Raw genomic sequence first — 21,842 nt, forward strand, 5'->3', positions numbered from 1 at the left:
GAGACACCCTCTACTCTTTGTGCTGCATTTGAAAAGCCCGACAAGAGCTCTGTGGCAGGGTCAACATCGTTTTGCAAAAAACAAACGAGAGCAACATTGCTTCACTTTTGTATATAAATTTAATAAGTTTTGACATACCACACCAGAGGTAATGTGCTCAAAAACAGGATTTAATTCACAAAAAGGGAAATGTTTAGAGAAAAAAGGATGTCTAATGTAGGTGTATAATATCAGTAGCAAAGGCAGGTGATGTATGGTGGGGGAAAGACTGTGTGTGTGTGTGTGTGTGTGTGTGTGTGTGTGTGTGTGTGTGTGTGTGTGTGTGTGTGTGTGTGTGTGTGTGTGTGTGTGTGTGTGTGTGTGTGTGTGTTGCACGAAACGAAGATCAAATTCAAGAGTGCATGATCGAAGGCATTTTCACGTTTCAATATATTATTTATTTTATTTATTATTTATTTTCAGTAAAATAGCCAATTGTTCTACAGTAAATCTTTAAATTATTTTGATTATTCATAACCTTTCTTTTATAAAACTCAAATGTGTAATGGCTAACCATAAATAAGATCTCAGAAGTTCTCTCCTGGACGCCAGGTGTTGTGTTTTGAGGGTGATTGTCCTATTTACTGGTGTGTTTTTGATACTGTTTTAAACCTATTTTAACGATTTATTTATTTGCACCGTCACAGTGTAGCCCCACAAATTTAAATGTTCTTGTGCAATGAAAATAAAGACATTGTATTTCTAATTTTGACTGGCCTTTATTTTTTTAGTTTGTTCATGTGTTAGTAGGATTACTTCAAAAGTACTTAACGGCTTTTGACAAAATTGTAACCAAAGAGAGACCCTTATGCCTGACATAGACAACTGGTGGCCACATGCGGCCCTCGGTCTATAATTTTATTGCGGCCCTCAAAGTAAATGTACAAAATGACAGAAAAATACACAAAACAAGAGCGAGAATACATAAAAAAAATACAAAGAATTACAACATTGCAGGAAAATACAGTAAAAGACAAGAGAAAAATAAGAAAACACTCAAAAAACACACAAAACTACCAAAACAGCAATACACAAAATTGCTCAGAAATATATACAAAATTACAGAAAAAGACAACAAAAGTACACAAAAAATAAAAGAAAAACACAAACCCACAGTACCAACAAGCAAGCAAAAGGACAACAGAAATACACAAAAAATACTCCAAAAAATTCAAAATGGTAACACAAACATACAATATGACTCCAAAAAATTCAATATGGCAACACAAATACACAATATGACTCCAAAAAACATATATTTTACAGGAAAAATACACAAAAGGACAACACAAATGCACAAAATGCCTCACAACGAGCAAGACAACAAACATACACAGATTCACAGGAAAAACAAACAAAAAACCTCTTTCTTCTTTCCTGTATTAATGCTCAGATCGTTCATTATTCTAAATGCTGTCATGAATGTTGATTATGTGGCCCTCCATTCAAACAAATAAATTTTTTTTGGCCCCACTGTGATAAAAGTTGCCTTCCTCTGCCTTACGCCATGGAAGATTCCAATACATTTTTTTAAATGGATCAGGAAAAATAAACTTATTGTGCATCAGATTCAAAAATCAAAAAATCCTGATCCTCATCATTTGCAAAATTTGAAAGATTCATATCATTTTTGATACGTCCTAATAATAAATCATTTAATTTTAGTGGAAAAAAGATTAGTTTCTGAGATCTAACTGTGGATTTCTTGTTCTTAATGATGGTAAGTAAAATCTGTGTTCTGCAGAGTGGACATGCTTATGTCACACAAGCCTTCATGCAGAGTGATGTATCTCCTCCCCCCAGTTATTAGTCAGTTACTTTTGTCGTTTCATGTAGTTTTAGCAGTTTTTTAATTACACTTGGTTCAACAGCACATAAGTACCAGCTACTAATGAAAATAATCCACTTTTTCTTTACCAGCCGGGATTTTCCCATGTGGTTTAGTGCTAAAAAAACGTCTCAATGATTTTTTTAGTGTGAATCATGCACACACGCACACACTGCAATTTATGTGTGTTATTGCAATCCTGACAGTTTAGAATAAATCTCTGTGGGTAGCAGAGGATAAACACTATACTCATGTATCTTCCCAACATCATGTTTTAGACCCAGAAAGCTGCACCAATGAATGGATAAATGGGGATCACAGGGTAAATATTTAGATATCTCAGGCTTATGGAAGGGTTGAAGCCTCTCTCTTGGCTGGCCTTCCTTCGGCCTCTCCCACCCGAGGACACGGGAAAGCAGTTAAAAAGACAGATCCAAACATCCACATGTATTGCCAAATCTATAATGGTGACGTCAGTGAGCATTACACGTGCATGACTTGACTGAGGAGACACTGTGCAGTCTCCAAAGAGCACTTACACACCAAAGCTTGAAGGTGTCAACGTCTCAATTGGTGGTAATCTCATTATAGAGTATATGAATATGAGTGAATGAGTGTTTAATTTCTGAAACATGCAACAACACCTAATCTATGTCGAACCGTTGTTTACAGTGTGTACATCTAGAATCAAATAATGTATATAGAGTTAATAAAGTATTATTAATTTGTTTTTCCTGGTTTCTGGTTCTCAGCCATCACACATCTCTACCATAAAAACCTTTGGTTGGATCAGTGTGACCTTTTCGTGCTTGGACAGTATCTGCGTCCCAAAGGCTCACAAACAGTAATTCAGCCACATCAACCACAGGGGCCTACTTATCCCCACTTTCCCCATGTAAAATACAGATATGGTGTGTGTGAAAACAGCTTTCCACTAAGATGAAATGATAAAAGTAAAAAAAAGTTCAATCTATCCATTCTTTAAACCAGTGGTTTTTAACCTTTTCAGCCAGCGACCCCCAAAATAAAGGTGCCAGACACCAGGAATCCCCATTATACCTGAAGGTGGTTGAACACAGACATGAACATTAAAGAACAGTCATGTGGACATTTATAAGGGGGAATAAAGGGGAGATTTTTGGGGTCCATCCATAAAGTCAGCAAAATGATGGTCCATTGTTATGAATCTGTGAGAACCACATTTATTTATTAATCTGATTAATATCCACTGTTATCCAGGAAGTTTATTATTGTTTGCTCCATAGTATAAAGTCATCTTATACTATGAAAAGCATTGTTTTAATCAGAAATAAAATGGGTTAAAAGTGACAAAAAAAATTGTGGAAAAGGTGGTGAATTGGGATTTGAAAAACCACAGAAGTTGGATAAAAGTTGCAAACGAAAGCAGCCAAAAACAGGGTAATGTAATTAAAAAAATAGGAACAATTAGTTTAAACTGGCATAATGGGACATGACAAATCGTGAATGTGGGTAATTGGCAAAAATAAGCATGAAATATGGTGAAAAGAGGATAAAAGTGCCAATAATGGGTCAACATGTGTGGAAAGTGGAAAATTGTGCAGAAAAAGGGGCATTGAAGTTTGATGGAGAAATGACAGAAATTGGAGTATTGTAGCAAAAATGCATTAAAAGGAACAAAATTGATGAAAGAAAAAGTGATGGCAAGTTTGGGGCAAGTATTTTATTGAGAAAAAGGTATACGTTTAGTTTATGGTATATTTGCCCCTCCCCCCCTTAAAAAAGAGCCTAAAATCTAAAAATGAACTATTTTTAGGGATGTAACGATTCACTCAACTCCCGATACGATTCGATTCACGATACCGGGTTCACGATACGATTTTCTCACGATTTATTTTACAAAATGGGAATGTTGACAAATGACTGAAAAATATTCCTTTATTTTTTTGGGGAAAATACTGTACTATTTTCCTTTTATTTTTCATTGTCAAAATAATCCCTTGATAAACTATTCAAAATGATGCAATTTAACTAAAAATAAATCTTGAATGAAATAAATAAAGGAATAATACAAATGAAAATGAAGCCTATTAATTTAAATTCTGGTTCTATAATAAACAATTCAAAACTACATAATAGTTCTTTTTCTTTTTAAAAGTGCAACTGAAAATGTATTTTGTGCCTTAACAATTGGACTTTAAAAAAAACAAAAAAAAAAAAAACAGTCATTTTACTGTATTTACGTCAGATATTTGTTTAGACCAGCAGAGGGCGCTGGTAACCCAGTGGTCGGTTGGCATGCAGTTATTCCACCAGTGAAGAAGAGAAGCTACGCTAGCAGACAGAGCTAATAGAAAAACCTGACTTTTACAGATATTCACGTAATATTACAGATATTATTTCGGTGCTAAAGGAGTAAAGAATCATTTATGAGCATGTCTAACAGTAAATGGCGGCCAAAAAGAAAATAGTAGCAGATTCCGCCCGTCACGTCCGCTTCTGGAAGGATTAATATATAAAAAAATATATAAAAATATAAAAAATATATAAATATATAAAAAAAGTACTGCGATTCAATTTTCAGAGCATCGATGTGAACCGTGGTACCTATGAATCGATTTTTAACTGCCTTACGATTAATCGTTACATCCCTAACTATTTTTATATGAATTAATTGATAATTGTTTTCGAGTACCACCTGCAATCTGCTCCTGTAGCCAGTGGTTAGGAATAACTACAATAAAGCACTCTCTCTCTCTCTCTCTCTCTATATATATATATATATATATATATATATATATATATATATATATATATATATATATATACATATATATAAATATTTATATATCTAAAATATATATATATATATACCAAACCTCCCACAATCCAAAAACTTGACTGTAAGGTTGATTGGGGTCTCTAAAATTGCCCATAGGAGTGAATGAAAGTGAGTGGTTGTTTGTCTGTGTTGCCCTGTGATGGATTGGCGCCCTGTCCAGGGCGTACCCCCGCCCAGTGCCCAATGAGACCCGGAGCGTGGCACCGGCAGACCCCCGCGACCCTGTAAAACAGGAGCAAGTGGGTTTGACAATGGATGGATGGATGGATATATAATATATAGTATTTTGTTCTATTGATTCCTAACCAGAGGTACAGGAGCAGATTGCAGGTGGTACTCTGAAACAATTATCAATTAATTAATAAAAAATATATATATATTTTTAGAGTTTCATACAGTATATATATTATGGAAAGTTAGGGTGTATAATAAAAGTGTTTAAAAACATTGTTTTGTTGACACACAAAGAGCTAGTAGCTTGCACCTCACTATGCATCTTTTTCTATATTTTAAGAAATAAATAAGAAATAATTACAATTGGAAATAATGTAGATGAATAGATTAGTGGGCAGTATTTAATCCTTCTAATCATTATTGTTCCATAAGAAGACTTGCCTCCTCTGACTGTTTGTCCCTGTTGTAAATTGAACGATTAGCAGGTAATAATCGTACTGATAGCAGATTCCATGTTATAACCACAGGCTTTTTATGAGAGAGTATGTGTACGTGTAGAGTAGCAGTGCCTCTATCCGGCCTGTCTGGGCATGCTGTTCCTCTGCACTGCACCCTGACAGCTCATTGATAATCCTCTGATGGGAGGAGTTTGGCTCCTAATGACCAATCATAAGCAAGTGTGTGAGTGAGGAAACAGCAGCATATACATCCTCTGCTGCAATAACATGTGGGTGTTGTGACAGACGCAGAAAGCGAGCCAAAATATTCTGATGAACATGTTTCTAACTTGGTTGATCAGCAACTGCATTGCTAGCTGGAAAGTACAGAGGATGCATACTTTACTTATCAGTTGGATGTAGTTAGTCTCCTTTCATCTGTCTAAAGCCAAAGCAGGCAGCAGTGTTTGCCTGTTCGTGTGTTTTTTTTTTTATTGTTGTGGTAAATAGTTAGACTTGAAAATTATCATCCCCAATAAAATAATGTAAAACCTTAACTGAAACTAAGTTGCGTTTTTGGTTAAAAGATTATGACTAAAACTAAATCCAAATGTGCTATCAAAATTAAAACAGATTTTTACAGTTTTGGTACTTTATTTACAAAGTACTCACTTAGACGCTGGGATGTGGTTGTACGCAAAAGGATTCTAAAGACTTTTCACTCCTGGTTCTGGAGGTTGTCCCTTTGTTTGCAGGCACGGTGCATCAGGTTCGTCTCCACAGCTTGCACTTCGACCTGATTCCAGAGTCTCTTTCAGATAGAAGCTTTACCTGCATGGAAGCATGGTCAGGTTTGATATTGTTGCCATTTGCTTTTGGAGCCTTGTTGTTCTGAGGGCCAAGGGACATTTTTGCTCCACAGGCATTGGCAAAGTCCCTGATATGGTCTGAATTCCAGAAATGCGTCAACACTGCAGGCTTTGCAGCACTTGGCCAGACCAGAGGGGTATTCCATAAAGGCGGGTTAACAAACGCTGAGTCTATCTATAAACTCTGGGTCAACATATGGGATGGGAAACTCCGGGTATCGAATTCCATTAAAGCTGGTATGAAGTGGGTCAATCAACCCTGAGTATGTAAACCTTGGGTTACTTACGTGCACGTGCACGATAAAAAGCCATCATCAATGGATCAAAGAATACTCAAACTGCCATGACAACCAAACGGAAGATAGTGATTTATTCACCCTGATGGGTGAAATAAGCCGTTGTTTGATGAATATGAGCCTGTTCTAAAGGTGCGTTCAGTCTTCAGTAACTATAGTGGCTTAAATCACCCATAATTAGTCACACTTTTTGGTCGCTTCATCACTTTATTGCTTCAGTGACGTGACGAGCGGTGAATAATATGAATAAAGTGTGTCTGAGGAGACGTGTCAGCAGCATAGGATGGCTGCATAGAGAGTCCTCCTGTTACACTGGATATAAAGACAGTGGCTGCTGCTTCATATCACATCATTTATATTGATTCTTAATGTAATATTGTCGCCAGAGTCATCTCAACGTCCTAAAAAATGTCATAAAAAAACACTGAAGCGGGACACAAACCCACGACCCATCGCTTTCAAGAGCAGTGTCACACTTCACTGCGCCATCACATCTTCAAAGGTGTGTGATCTACAGACTTAACTGTATAACAAAATAAAACAACAATCGAGCCTTAAAAGTGGATTCATTTAAATTATCATCTCCTTTATATTATCCACAGGTTTGTATTCAGTGAACTTTACTACAGACGTCAGTAGATGTTTTAATGCAGATCAACCTCTCAGTGACTTTCACTTAATGATCTACATCTACAATGTTATAAAGAAAATCACCATTATCACAAAAAAAAAAAAAAAAGATGTAAAGCAACACAACATTAGTAATGATGTGAACACGTCTGTGGTGTGTGATGTTACTAATGTGTTTCAGAGAAAAGTGTTAAAGTTTATTAAAGTGTTAAGAAATGGTGTACAGGTGGGCGGACCCAGGTAAAAACCCAGGGTTTCTTTGATAAAACCTGCCAGTGACCAGGTTTAGTTCAAGGACAATGTTGCCCGGGTAACATACTCAGAGAAGAACATACCTCGCTTTTTGGAATGGGATACTCAGAGTTTCCGTCATTTGAGCCTGAACATACTCAGAGTTTGAACATAACCCGCTTTATGGAATACCCCTCAGGAGCTCCACAGAGTTGACCAACATGGGTGTCATTAGTATTAGTTGGTCTGCCTCGCTTTTCCCTGGTAATAATTCTGGTAATAATTTGGGAAAAGTGTTCCTTTCCATTCACTGAGCGTCTAGTCTATCTCCATGTGTGGAACAGATATGTCCCTATGGCAAGCCCTTTTAACATTTAATAGCTCCATTTGACTATCCGGAATTAACATTATAGATAAACAACATAATTGTGACTACTCAAAATTTTGACGAGTCAAAAATACAAGTCAAAACTGAGTTACAGATATCTGCAATGACGTCACCAAAAACGGCCTTTGCCTCGTCATGCATCCTAAATTCCACTTGCAGATATCTGTAATTGAGTTTTGACTCGTCGAAACTCTGTTTAAAGATATCTGTAATTACATTGTGACAAATCAAAATTGTGTTTATGACTCATATGACACTGCTCATGTGTGTCATGTTTTGTTGGTTTTAGCCCTTGGGGTTCTCTTTTAGTTATTATGTCTTTGTTTATTTTGTGTCTAGTCATGTGTTGTCTGTGTTTCAGGTGTTCCTGCTTGTGGCTCCACCCCCCAGTGATGTCTGTATGCTTGGTTGGTGATTGATTAGCTCCCTCGTGTTTTCACCTAGGTGTGGCCCATTCCCAATCAGGCCTCCTCCACTATTTAACTGAGTGCTTGGTCACAGTGTGGTTGCTTGTTCGTTGATGTTGTCAGGGTCATTGTCTCCCACCTCGTGTCCTGCTGTGTCTGGTCTTGCTCCCAGATCCTGCTCCCTCCTGTTTTGGATTTAAGTTTTGTTTTAAGAATAAAACATGGACTGGTTCCAGGAACGTTATGCTTCTATCCTGCCTCCATCTCTCCTTGCATTTGGGTCTACACCCACACCGGTCCATGACAGAACGAACAAGCCATCAGTGGACCCAGCAGGGAAGGAAATTGCAGAGATGGACCTGGCAGAAAGGACTGCCTATTGGCAGAGCTACCTTCTGGAGGCCAGGGAGGCTCTTTTATATGGACCAGAGGAGGATCCTGTCAGGGATGTGTACTCTGGGGCTCGACTGGCTGCCGGAGGACCCTGGAGCCTGCAATGATATAAAGGTCGGTCCAAAAGGAAGGGCCAGCCCCGCCAGTCCCCAAGCTTTCAGGCTAGCGTCCCTGTGTCTCCTAGCTCCCAGGCTAGCGTACCTGTGTCTCCTAGCTCCCAGGCTAGCGTCCCTGTGTCTCCTAGCTCCCAGGATAGCGTCCCTGTGTCTCCTAGCTCCCAGGCTAGCGTCCCTGTGTCTCCTAGCTCCCAGGCTAGCGTCCCTGTGTCTCCTAGCTCCCAGGCTAGCGTCCCTGTGTCTCCTAGCTCCCAGGCTAGCGTCCCTGTGTCTCCTCGCTCCCAGGCTAGCGTCCCTGTGTCTCCTCGCTCCCAGGCTAGCGTCCCTGTGTCTCCTCGCTCCCAGGCTAGCGTCCCTGTGTCTCCTCGCTCCCAGGCTAGCGTCCCTGTGTCTCCTCGCTCCCAGGCTAGCGTCCCTGTGACTCGTAGCTCCCAGGCTAGCCTTCCTGAATCCCCTAGCTGTCAGGCTAGCCTTCCTAAGGCTCCACGCACCCGGCCGCCAACTCCCAGCCTTCCTGTCCCATCGTTGCCCGGCCCGCTGGAGGTCTTCCCGCCTGTCCCGTCGTTGCCCGGCCCGCCGGAGGTCTTCCCGCCTGTCCCGTCGTTGCCCGGCCCGCCGGAGGTCTTCCCGCCTGTCCCGTCGTTGCCCGGCCCGCCGGAGGTCTTCCCGTCTGCTTCGGCCGCGCCGCCTCATGGGAGGCCGCCGGAATCCTGCTCCTCGCCCGTGCCGCCTCATGGGTGGCCGCCGGAATCCTGCTCCTCACCCGCGCCGCCTCATGGGAGGCTGCCGGAATCCTGCTAATACACACTGTTTGTTTATGTTTCTTTGGATCAATGAAATCCGTTCTTTTTTAGAGGTTGGTACATACCCGTACACTATAGACCAGCCTAACAAGCTCCCTTAATCCAGGGAGAAGGTCCTTTTTTTTTTTTTTTTTACCTGGCATGAGTCTCTTCTGGGTTTGAGGACACATCTTCAAACGTCTCCACATGGCCATCATTGGTAAAAGGCCCCTGGCAGTTAATACAGAGGATGAAGTCTCTTTCATCTGACCTTATGCATTGCTGTTTAAAGGCTATGCTCTGGCCCACATTTACCTGCACTACAACAGCATTGTGTTGGTATTTCCCCCAATTTAATCTACTGCTCTTTGGAGCCTTTGGGAAAGTGGAAAGCTTTTTAACGTCTGGTTCCTTTTTGTATGAGCTCTGGAGGTGCCAAACCCATATTTGACATGGGGAGAGATTAACGTCTCTTGTGATACTCGCTTACTGTGTTTTTTCCGGATAGAATTACGATAATCTTGTTGCCGTGAAAAATTGTGAAACTACAAAAAATTAAATGACCAGACAACAATCAAATGTATCACATCATAGCCGACCGACCAGATTAAACGTAATGGACTGCGCAAAAACAGCTTTGAATGGTGGTTATTTTCTCAGAGCATTGCCAGAAGATTCTTCAAAGCATTTGTTATTGGTGTTATTTTATTCAAAAATAATTTTATATTTTGACAAACCTTTTATTTTATGCAGATACCTTTGTGGAAAAAATTAAGTTCTGACAGTGCAAGATTTTGTCACTTCCTTTTTAAGTTTATACATGAAATGTTTACTGTATGTAAGGGAACCGTGGCAAGACTTTTACCAAAAAAAACAGTGGGGGGTGAAAGTAACTTTTACTTTGAGTAAAATTTAATTGAGCTACTTTTTACTTGTACTTGAGTATTTTATATATGGCTTGATTAAGTAACAGTACTTTTACTTGAGTAGGATATATCAGTACTCTCTGCACATCCGGCAGCCTTTTATGTAACATCTTACGATGCCTCAGTGTAAACGAGTGGAGCGTGGTCTTTCCAAGACTACCTTTCAGGAGCAATGTCTGACCGAGTGAGGCATGTCTTCATTGGGTGTGAAGACTAATAGCTCCACTGATTGGAGGAAACTGTTCTTGATTAGGCCCTGCTCATTCAGCACAGGAGCTGGGTCATCCAGGACTAACCTGAGTTTTCTCTGGAGGTTTCACAATGAACCTGAGAATGATCCAGAACTGTTTCCTTTCAGGAGACAGGTGGTTGTGCGTCAGAAAGTACATTTGGTTAACTGTTTGTTACAAGCAAACAAATTGCACAAATAGAACCATTTGTTATGTGAATGTTTGTAAAGTCAAAATGCTTTTAGGCATTGCATGCTTCTTTTGGTTTTCCTAAATATTGCACATCCTGTCATACACTACTAATGAATAGAAATTACATGAACTATATCTTCCTAAGGACACATCAGGTTTGAGTAAATACATGCTCTTTTGTTTTAGTTTAAAAAAAGTGTGTGCGTGTTCCTAAAATATCTCTGCGAATTAGGCTCAGATTGACCTGAGACTTTCAACATGGATGCTGCTTAGTTCAAAGGTGTGCAACGACAAAAAAAAAATCCCAAAATTTACAATTAGGTTATGAGTGTTATAAAAGGGGAAAAGGTTATGTACAGACTTTTACGTATATCAATATACACATACATATGCGTAAGTATATACATACAGTACATGTACACAAACACCTACATATGTTTATATTCATACATACATGGACAGACTGTATATATAGATAGTCTGCCCATGCATGAATACAGACTAAGATAAAATTACAGCTAATTGTGATACTGCACCTTCAAAATCTGTAAGAAATTGATGCAGACAAGGAGTTCTCTTCTCCTCACTTTTATTTCTTGAAAATGTGGAAAATAGGATTGAATTGTGGACAATGAACTACATTAGAAAGACAAATGCAATTTATTAAAGGTGCAGTCTGCAACTATTATAAAAGTGACTTATCATATTTGTTAAAGCTGTCACTACGTAAGGACAGCTTTACATGAAGGTAGTAGTTTGTCTGAAAAAAAGACTCCCCCTGCTGCTCCTGCAGCCTTTGGGAGATTGCCAGAATGCACCGCAACGAGCAAAAAGAATTAATCAGAGCCAGGATTGTGTTTGATAAACTGTCTAAGAGCTGTTGCTGACAGGCCCCGCCCTTTTCCCGGGCTGGAGCGCCGTCTTTTTTACGGAGTATGGTGTGGAGGAGTAGAAGATGGAATTGGTGACTTTTCTGCTTGAAAGGTAATTACTGCTGCTTGATTTACATTATGTTTGATTTGTAATTGTTACACTAGAACTCTGTAGTGCATGTGTTGTGTGCACGCAGCAGCCTCCGTTTGGGTGCTGTAAGTGATAAAATTTGACAAAGACAACTATATTACTCATGAAATATTTAGTAACAAAATATTACAACAACAAAAAATAGGTATAGTGTTTCCCTCTGTATTATGAAATGAGTGCATACAAAGTAGTAAATTAAAAAAATATATATTTTTGTGTAGTTGTATATTGCAATAATTAGGGCCCTATAAAATCTGTTGCTTCTTTTCCCAAATTCTGTTTCATTTTTCCCAAATTCTGTGTTTTCCACATAAATTTTTTTTAAATTCCGTATTTTTTTTTTTTTTTTATTAATACATTTTTCATGAAATACTACTTTTTTACTCCTGTGAGGAAACAAAATCAATACCAATAAATAAAAAACCTGTAATTAAACAAAAATGTGTGTCAAAAATAAAGTAAGACACAAAAGTCGATATAAGTTGTAGTGACTGACATGGATTATTCTGACTGTTCCTTTTTATTTATTTATATGTCATGTAAAAATGTATGAGAACAGCATTAATGTCACCCAATAGCAAATGTTCCCTCAGGGATCAATGGTTTACTGAATCTGATCAGGTTTGATCAACCTAATTTAAATTAACCTAATTTAAATGATCCTGATGACATCATTCCAGACCATAATCATTAAACAAAAATACATGGACGCAATGATACATCAGTTATTTCACCACTAGGTGCCAGAATATTTGACAGTATCAGAAGTTATCAATAACCTAAGATGTTTCAGACTCTACAATCCCTGGTATCAATGGTCTAGTCCACAACAGAACACCTTTATCCACAGATCTGTAGCTCTGATGAGATGTTGTTTAAACACTGAGCAGGTGAAGCTGATTAAAGCTGATCATGTTTTCACGGAGCGCCGCTGCGCTTGATGAGAAATGAATGGCGTTTCACAGGCACAGCAAAGTTAAGCAGGCACTGGTCTGCTCTGTATTTAGGAGTCAGTGATGATTTGTTTAGTTTTTTTTTTTTTTGGCAGTTTAACAGTGTTTCGGGTGGTTTAGGCAGTGTTTAATGTAGCCAGGATGGGAGGGGGCGGTGCACCTAATGAGAGGTCCCCGGAAAACATTTCCCCATAAAAAAAAAGTTCCTTGCCTCACGGTGATGGGGTTTCATGCCGATTCTGTCCATTTTTGCGTTCAACAGTGGATTCCGTTTTCTTTGGTTGATTCCATCTGCGAGTCTGTTAACGTGGATTTTATAGGGCCCTAAATAATAATGTATGGTTGTCAAAAAATCCCACGGCACACCGTTTGGGAACCACTGAGTTAGATACTGGCTGTAATGGTCTATGCAGTGATTCAATTCAAGTCTTTAATATATTTGCTTTGACATCTGCATTGTAAGAAGTCACATCCATCTTATCATTTGTAGACTTATTTGCATTGTCTTATAATAAACTGAAATAGATTAGCCACAGGACTAGCTCAGCCATGGGTTGTCCTGTAAAAACAAGTCAAAGAGAATTGTCTTTAAGTTTGTAAATGGGAAACAGAGAAAACTGTAAGAGTTCAAGCTAAATGTATTTCCCATTTATTTTTTAATATGCATATTTGAATAGAATTTGTTTCCACAGGTTTTTTTTATTTTTATTTTCAATCAATTTGTGGCATCCCATAAAAAACAAGAATCAACCCATTCTCATTCATATATTCATAGTATAAATAACCTATTGCAGGAAAAAAAAATAAAAAAAAATATATATATATATATATAAGTATGGAGAAATCTGGCGACCCCCCAGAGACTTTTTTCTTCTTCTATATTTAGTTTTTGATCAAGTTTATTAAAATGTGATACAAATACAGAGCAGACACTTTTTATACTGCATTTTACTTTAAAGGGGACATATGCTAAATCCACTTTTTTAGCCCTTAAATGCATTTTGTTGTATATTTAGAGTATTTAGAAGTACAGAAAAGTTCAAATTAGTCTCTTCAGGTGCTCCATTGATATCTTTATATTCTGTTTTGGTCATATTTTTCAATCTGTTTCGATTTTTCTATTCTCTATTACGTTTTTTGAACAATAACGTCACAGTATTTGCATCGGAACTGCCAAATTAGGACATCGACTCCAGGCCCAACACTTCGAGCAATCCGCCATTTTTATTTCACGCTTTTATTTTGTAGTCAAAGCTCCAGGATGCCGAAGTTACGAGAGGGTAAGTCAAAATGTTCAGTTGTTGGATGTAGTAACCCACACGCTTCATTACACCGTCTCCCAGCATCAGAACCTTTTCGAAGTGCCTGGTTGAGTTTTATTTTTCACGGAAATGTACCCACATCTGTGGGTAAGGTTATTTTTGTGTGCGCGAAGCACTTCAAGGATGACTGCTTCTGCAACCTCCACCAGTATAAAGAAGGATTTGCTGAAAGACTTTGTCTGATTAAGGGTTCAATTCCTTCTATCTTTGGAGACGACGAACAGAGCACTTCGGTAAGCTGTAAATAACGCTAAAAAGTGTGATAAGACGTCTCTGTCATTGTTTTGTTAGCATTAGCAGTTGCACCGTCTTCATATGTTAGCGCTGTGTGCTCGTTTTAGATCCTTGATGATATGGCCTACGTGATTTAATTTAAGTCTAAAGTTTTCATTAGTCATTTCATTTTGCCGTTTTTGTCTTTGAAAAGACTGTATTAAAATGCATTTCGTGACGTTAGCTTGGCGCTAGCGTTAGCTCGCCGCTTGTGTTAGCTCACTTGTTAGGGTTCTGCAGGTTCATCATCTTCATTTTCATCTCGCTCCGCCAGGTCAGACTCTGGCTCAAACATGTAAGGCTGGATGGACAAGTCTTCTGTTGTTGACATTTTGTAAATAACGTGTGAATAAACATTTTCTGCGCCGCTACATAGCCGTATCTCTTCTATCAAACTACAAAAATGGCTGAACAGGGTGGAGTCGAACCTAGTGTCACCTCTGCAACCTGGAGAGGGGGCGGGGTATGAAGTGTCTCATTTGCATTTAAAGAGACCGCACCAAAATGAGTTGCTCTCAGAAGCACATCAGAAAAGGGGTAGAAAAGGGGCCTGTGGAGCTATAATAATGAGGAATTCAGACCCAAGCATTGCAGTTCCACTTTATATAGACCACAACTGTATGATTTATATGTAAAAAAGAAGGATTTAAATGCATGATATGTCTCCTTTAACTAGATTTAGATTTGAGAAGGTTTAGGATACAGTTACTTGATATTATTTTTTTTATTTTTTTAAAAAAATTTTTTTACCAATTTCTAGACATTTCAGGCAAACCCATTTTAATTCCAGACGACCCCACATGGGGTTCGACCCCAAGGTTTAAAAACACTGCCTTTAACATTCAGCCAGGCTGAGTAATGGGAAATAAGGTCGGATGCCTTTATGTGTCTATATTAACCTTCAACTATAGGTAAACATATTCTTTATTCTATATTTTCAAAATGCATTAGTAAAGCAGAAGCAGTACAATTACGATTTGGTTATCATTTCTTAAATGTACCTAAAAATTGTTTTTAGTGGGAAAATTAATACACACTGACCACCCTTGAGGTTATTTTGCTGTAAAGTTAATTTAAAACATATAACTATACTTATACACAGCATATGGCTATTCTACGGAAGGGGATTAGGGACAATTTTGATGGAAAAATTAATTTGGGCAAATCAAGAACAAAGTCTAAATGTCAAGAAGAATAAAGTCATAATGTCGAGATTAAAGTTGAAATTTTCAAAATGAACTCAAAATACAATATCATGATAAAAGTCGGTCTGCTAATAAAGTAAAATCTACAGAAGCTAATGCATGCCAATTCACCATATCAAACAGCAGATTGTGACCATCTACAAAATCTTGCGTATGATGAATGGGTTAAACTCAAAGTTGGGTTTAATAACATAGATATTATTTCCTTTTTAGCTCGTAAACAATTGTAATCTCTTTAAGAACTTTAATGAGATGTTTCCAAAAACGTAATCTGTTCAGAATAAAAACGTTTGGAAGAGGTGGAGCATTCAATCCGTCTATGGCTATTGAGGAGCTACGGAAACAGATTAGGGCCAGTCTTGATGGAGAATGTTGTCGTTGATGGTGAATTGGCCCTAGTCCGCTTCCGTAGATTTGACTTTAATAACAAATCTTCGATTTCTATCACGATATTGTATTTTGAGTATGTTTTTGAAGTTTTGACTTATTTCCATTTAATTCTCGAAATTTCAACTTTAATCTCGACATTTCAAGTTTTTTCTCGATTTGCCTAAAATTATTTTCTTCATCAAAATTGGCCCTAATGCTCTTCCGTACTATTCATATCCTTCTATCCATCCATCTATTTTCAGACCCACTTTGTCCTTTTTCAGGGTGATGGGGACCATTCATATCAAAATCTGAAATGGAAAAAGATTCAAAGAACATATGGATGTCCACTAACTTTTTAAAAAATAATTTTAAAAAAATAATAAAAAGTTTTACTTTTTCTTTTCTTTTCAAAGTCAAAATTACAAAAAACGTAATGTTCTGTACGTCATCAGAAAACGGACCATAGTTGCAGCCCATGGGGATCCAGTGAGTGTGGGAGCAGGTTTAGTTTAGTTTAGGTGTTGTTTACCTGACAGACGCCTGCGTGTCTCGGCTTTATTTACAGCCGTCAGTCTGTGTCCTGCGGCCGGACAACACTGGAAGGTTCAGAGCTTATCAGCTCTCCCTGTTTACCTCAGAGTGAATCCCCATTAGATGCAGAAAAGCGTTGTTTTTGTTCCACCACCACCACAGATCGACTGGTTAAATAACAGCTCAGACGGATTGAAATCAGTCCGACAGGAGCCGGAGAGACGCATCCACAGATTAGTCCGCTTTGGTTTTAAATAATCCCCTTTAGGAAATAAAATTACATTTCCTTTTAATTTTGCTTCTTTTTCTGCTTAACTTTTATTTGACTTGGTCATTCTAACTTAGTGGTGCGTTCACGGAGCAATGAGCAGCCTTCATGAACGAGTGTGTGTGGTTAGGATTGAAACACTTAAACCTTTGCGTTTCTCGCTCTTTTCAGATTATTTTTTTTTACCGGAAAGTCAGTTTTAGTTCGACGGCACTTGTTTTATATGCAATAAAAAAAACCACCAAAGAAAATATGCAAAAAAATTAAAATAAATAGATAAAAAATTACGAGTCAATATACTGATATTCCCTTGTCTTTTTTTTTTTTTTTTAAACCCAATTCTTCAGTTTAAAATAAAAAGAAAGAGTTATACAGTTTGGAATAACTCTTGTTACATTGCGTCTAACTTTTAGCCTAGACTTCCTGTCGAAAATTTAGTTTTTATATATATTTTATAAATTAAAAAAAAAAAAAAAAAAAAAAAAAAATCTTCTCAAGGTTGAGTTCACAAAATTTGGAAATATCCAACTGTTTTAGAACGTAATTTTACTTTGACATGCACATTTTCACATTTCACTAAAAAAATGATCCTTTTAATAAACAAAAATAATTATTTCATGCATGTTATGTTTGAACTAGATTTTTTAAAACACGCAATCACCTGTGAGAATAACCTGAACCATCACGTCTACACTCCAATAATAACCTGAGGGACTCACTTTCTCACATGGGCTCCCCTAAAATCTCCCTCATCGGGATAAATGGTGAAACTTGTAGCAATAATAAACCCTTCTTTCAGTCCAACGCCACCCCGCTGCCTTCACCTTCAGCCCGGCTGCCCCTGAAGCCTCTCTGCTGGGGATCTTTCTCCTGGGAACAAAAAAAGCCTCCTGAAGGGGAACAAAAGTAACCACATTTTTCCCCCGTGTCCCTTTTCTGCGCAGAATAACCCGCTGCCTGTCGCTCAAATGGGAATATTAGGACGTCAATCTCACGGTCCCTGTGCGCCTTTGTCTTTGCTGAGTGCCCGGCTCTGCCCACCACACACCTTTTGTCCCACAATCCAATAAGAGCCATTATTTCCACTCTTTGCAGGGCTGCAGCTCGCTCTTCGGGGGTATTTTAGGTGCTTAATCGCGTCCCTTTAAGGACCTCAAATGGAGAATAACTTCCTCCTTTCACATCCACTGGCAACGGGACAAAGGGTTCCTGGTGCCCGGCCTCCTGCAGCAGCTCTCTCCTTAATGTGTTCATGAGCGAGATCAGATCCACAGTAACAACAGGGAACCCAAATGTAAAAAAAAAAAAAACACATCATCTGTTTGGATTTCTCACTGCAGAATATCACCTCACTTGTTTATTTGGATAGTACGGAAGACGATTAGGACTAATTTTGATTGGGAAAATAATTTTGGGAAAATCAAGAATAAAGTCGAAATTTAGGAAATAAAGTTGAAATGTAATGCTGAGATTAAAATCGAAAAGACGAGAATAAATTCAAAATTTTGTGATAAAAGTCGAAGGTTTGCTAAAAAAAAAGGTCAAATCTACGGAGGCTGATAGGGCCAATTCACCATAAACTACAACAGTTTCCATCAAAACTGTTTCTGTAGCTCCTCAATAGCCACAGACGGACTATTAAAAAATAAAATAAAAATCTGTTATTAAACCCAAATTTGAAGTATCGTTTAACGCATTCTTCGATACAGCATTTTATAAACGATCACGATCTGCGGTTTGTTGTCATATGGTGAATTGACCCTTGACAGTTTCCATGTATTTGCATTTAATAGCAAACTTTCGGCTTTTATCACAATATTTTGAGTTCAATTTCGAAATTTAGACTTTAATTCCTTTTTTTTTGTTTAATCTCGACAATAAATTTAAAAAATATTCTCGAAATTTCAACTTTATTCATGATTTGCCCAAAATTATTTTCTCCATCACAATTGGCCCTAATCCTCTTCCGTAGTAAAGCTGGCTTCACAGTATTTAGATTTTCCCTTTTTCAAAGTGAAATATTTCAAAGTCAAAGACAAAATCAAAACGCACCAACGGAAATCTGTTCGGTTTATTTGAATAGATGTGAAATTAGACTAGAACAAATCTTTGCTTAATCAAAACACTTAAAATCAATTGGAGTCCTTCCAAACCCAACACAGACCATGTTAAAATCTGCCACTTCTGAAAAGAAAAAAAAAATTTGAATTTATTTTTGCTTTGGAGGAAATAGCCCATAATGTGCAAATTATCCTCAAATATCTTGAATATTTTGGAACACGAGATGTACATTGTTACACGAGTAACGTCATATGACGTCTCACCTTTACGCACAAATAACTGGTGAAGTGACCAGACACGTGAATCCAAACGCACATCCTTTATACAGGAAATACTGTCTTTTGTTCAAAGTTATTAAGGCTCCTTTACAACAAATGCCGTTTGTGACCAAAAAGTGAAAAAATCTCCGTAAAAGTGGCTTTAGTTCTGCTCCAGTGAGTCTACCAGGCCCGGATCCCCTGCAGGGAGCCCTGACAGGAGGACACAGCCGGTCCTTGGTGTGTCTGGGCCTGTGGAGAGCCACCGAGGCCGCCCACATTCCCCAGGTTCATGTTCATGAAGGCGTTTGTGGTGCTGGGCGAAGGCAGGGTGGGGATGCTCGTGTAAGTGCAGCTGTAGTTGGTGTTGTAGGGGGAATTGTTGTACGTGTACGTCGGATATCCGTTATAAGTATACGGGTTGGATCCATACGGAGCAGCGTAGCTCTGCGCACCGCCCAGACACGGCTTCCCGTCCCGGACCAGCACCGGCACCGCGACGCGCCGCGGGGGCGGAGGGTGCTGGTGCCCGGCCGCCTCCAGAGATTTGTCCTGTCGCTGCCGTTTGCACTTGTACCGGCGGTTCTGGAACCAGATCTTCACCTGGTTTGAGGTGAGTTTGAGGGTTGTGGCCATGTGTTCGCGCTCCGGGGCCGACAGGTACCGCTGCTGCTTAAAACGCCGCTCCAGCTCAAATACCTGCGCCTGGGAGAAGAGCACCCGGGGTCTCCGCCGGCTCCTCTGCTTCTGCACAGGCCGCTCCGCCTCGCCCTGCCCGCTGTCTGCTGCCTCCTCTCTGGAGACCATCGCAGAGTTCTCTGTGAACGACACATAAGAAGTTATGAGCCCATCTACTATCCTGGATTTAACTTTAACGTGCGTAAAAGGAACATTACGCACACACTTTACATACACCCTCATGTGAACAACAAGACTGGCTTTACTGAGAAATCCCTTTCTATCATATTTCATCACAGATATCCAGACGCTCCCATTTGCTAAAAAACACAATTAAAAAAAAAAAAAAAAAAAAAAAAAAAAAAATCACATTAAGGAGATATTTAAAATAAATAAATAAAGAAATTAGCGCATGAAAGATCATTTTCTCTCTGGAGCTCCGTGTCTGTGTTTACCAGCTCTCATTCTCGGTGTCACTTCTTTTACAAGCCTCCTTAAACTAATTGTCGGTTTATGGTCCACACATCATAACAAGCCTCCAAATAAAAAGGCCGCAGCAGCTCAACCACTACAAAGTGTTTGACATCTCCAGACTTTACAGGATTCGTCTCCAGCGCTGATGCTTCTTTGATAGACACTTTCTCCCTTTTTATATCACTTTATAATGTGCTGTTAAGGCTTTCTCCAAAGGTGGATGGTTTTTATTAAGGTACACATTTATTTAGACATTTCATTTTTAGGCTTTTAATTAACATTTTTGCTGTACTCTGAATTTTAGGAAAATTGGATATTTAGTGATTTTGAAATATTAACATGTGTAGAAACACACGAGAGCTGAATATTTAAAAATATACATGAATAAATGATATCGGAAATTGTTTCTTTCAACAAATTTTCATTCTAATAATAATATAAAGACAATTTTATCTATTATTTTTGAAAAAGTGTATAATGGTTTGACATCTGGCTTTGTTGTGTCATAAGGTTTCATTCTCATTTGTTTTATATGATGTTTATGCATTTAGTATTATTTTTTATTTACATTTAATAATCAAACAGCTGCAGGATTTCTTTGGGTGTATTTTTCGTCTTTTGTTTTGGCTTTAATGTAAAACAAAAAAGGTAAAGCGCGCATCCTTTGTTGTCTTTTGTCTGTTGTGTACTGTAACAGCATGATTGGGTTTTGAACTCACTGCTCTCCAGCTCATCAAGCTCTCCAGCCTCCAGCTTGGCTCGCTGCAGCCCAGGATGGACGTACATGTCCGGGGACAGGCTTGGCTCCAGCACGCGCTCTTCCTCCGCGCGCACTGCCAGCGCGCTGAGGTACGCCAGGTTGTCCTCTCCCTCCGAGAAGGAAGGGCTGTCCCGGGGCCCGGCCAACATGCACGACGGCGGGCTTTGGAAGTGCTGCTGCTGTGGAGGAGTGCGTGCCAGCTGCTGCTGCTGATGATGATGATGATTAATAGGAACCCGGTGCGCGAGCTCCAGAGACCCGGACTGCTGCTGCTGCTGCTCCAGCTTCAGGATGTCTTTGACAGAAAACGGAGTGGACGTGAGCGGGCTTTGCAGCATCATGTAATCCAGCTCCTGCTCTGCTGCATCGAGGAAATGAAGCCCGCCGCCGAGTAACATGCACTCCTCTTTCTCTTCCCCCCACTAACAAATAACTGAGTGCAAAAGCCCGTTCTTTGGCGATTTGAAGTGCATCGAGTCCCTGGAACCCCTCATCGCCATAAATCGCACAAAACAAGTCTTAGTCCCCCGGTTTGTCCACACAAGAGTGTGTCAGAGAATATGGGGCTTTGTGTGGAGTTTGGACAGGGAGGTCTGCCCTTCTGCTGTCAGGGGGAGGGGTGTGCGTCAAATGGAACGTCGGTGAGGGCTGGGAAAGCGTTTGGGAGAGGGGACAGAGTCAGACAGCGGGGACTGAAGGTGGGGTCTCGTTTTACATATCTCTATATTGGTTTTTTTTTGTTTTTTTTTGCTCTTGTGAGAAAAGAGTCACTGCTCCGAAAACACGTTTGGGCTTGGCTGTGCGTAAAACCCATTTTACGCACGAAGATGAAGTATACACCAAAACTGGTATTTGCTTTCTTTGGGAATTAACTTCTGTATACACTCTATCCCTCGTATTAACTCA

At 39.1% G+C, this 21,842-nt stretch overlaps 1 protein-coding gene across 1 annotated transcript; it reads right to left on the minus strand.

Moving 5' to 3' along the window:
• Positions 1–18,776: 18,776 nt before the first annotated feature.
• On the minus strand, positions 18,777–21,607 carry LOC114466029 (homeobox protein Nkx-2.3-like). The gene is made up of 2 exons (XM_028451461.1): positions 20,896–21,607; positions 18,777–19,842 (listed from the first exon to the last, which is right to left on the minus strand). Exons 1-2 carry the CDS (start codon positions 21,332–21,334, stop codon positions 19,208–19,210), a joined length of 1,074 nt encoding a protein of 357 aa, XP_028307262.1. The 5' UTR covers positions 21,335–21,607; the 3' UTR covers positions 18,777–19,207.
• Positions 21,608–21,842: the final 235 nt, after the last annotated feature.

This window comes from Gouania willdenowi, chromosome 1, assembly GCF_900634775.1.
Source record: "Gouania willdenowi chromosome 1, fGouWil2.1, whole genome shotgun sequence".
In the NCBI taxonomy this organism is placed as follows: domain Eukaryota; kingdom Metazoa; phylum Chordata; class Actinopteri; order Blenniiformes; family Gobiesocidae; genus Gouania; species Gouania willdenowi.

Coding starts and splice junctions, on each gene's coding strand:
- LOC114466029 (XM_028451461.1), bottom strand. CDS start 21,334: ATGTTACTCGGCGGCGGGCTTCATTTCCTCGATGCAGCAGAGCAGGAG. Junction 19,843..20,895: donor GCTTGATGAGCTGGAGAGCA/GTGAGTTCAAAA, acceptor TGTCGTTCACAG/AGAACTCTGCGATGGTCTCC.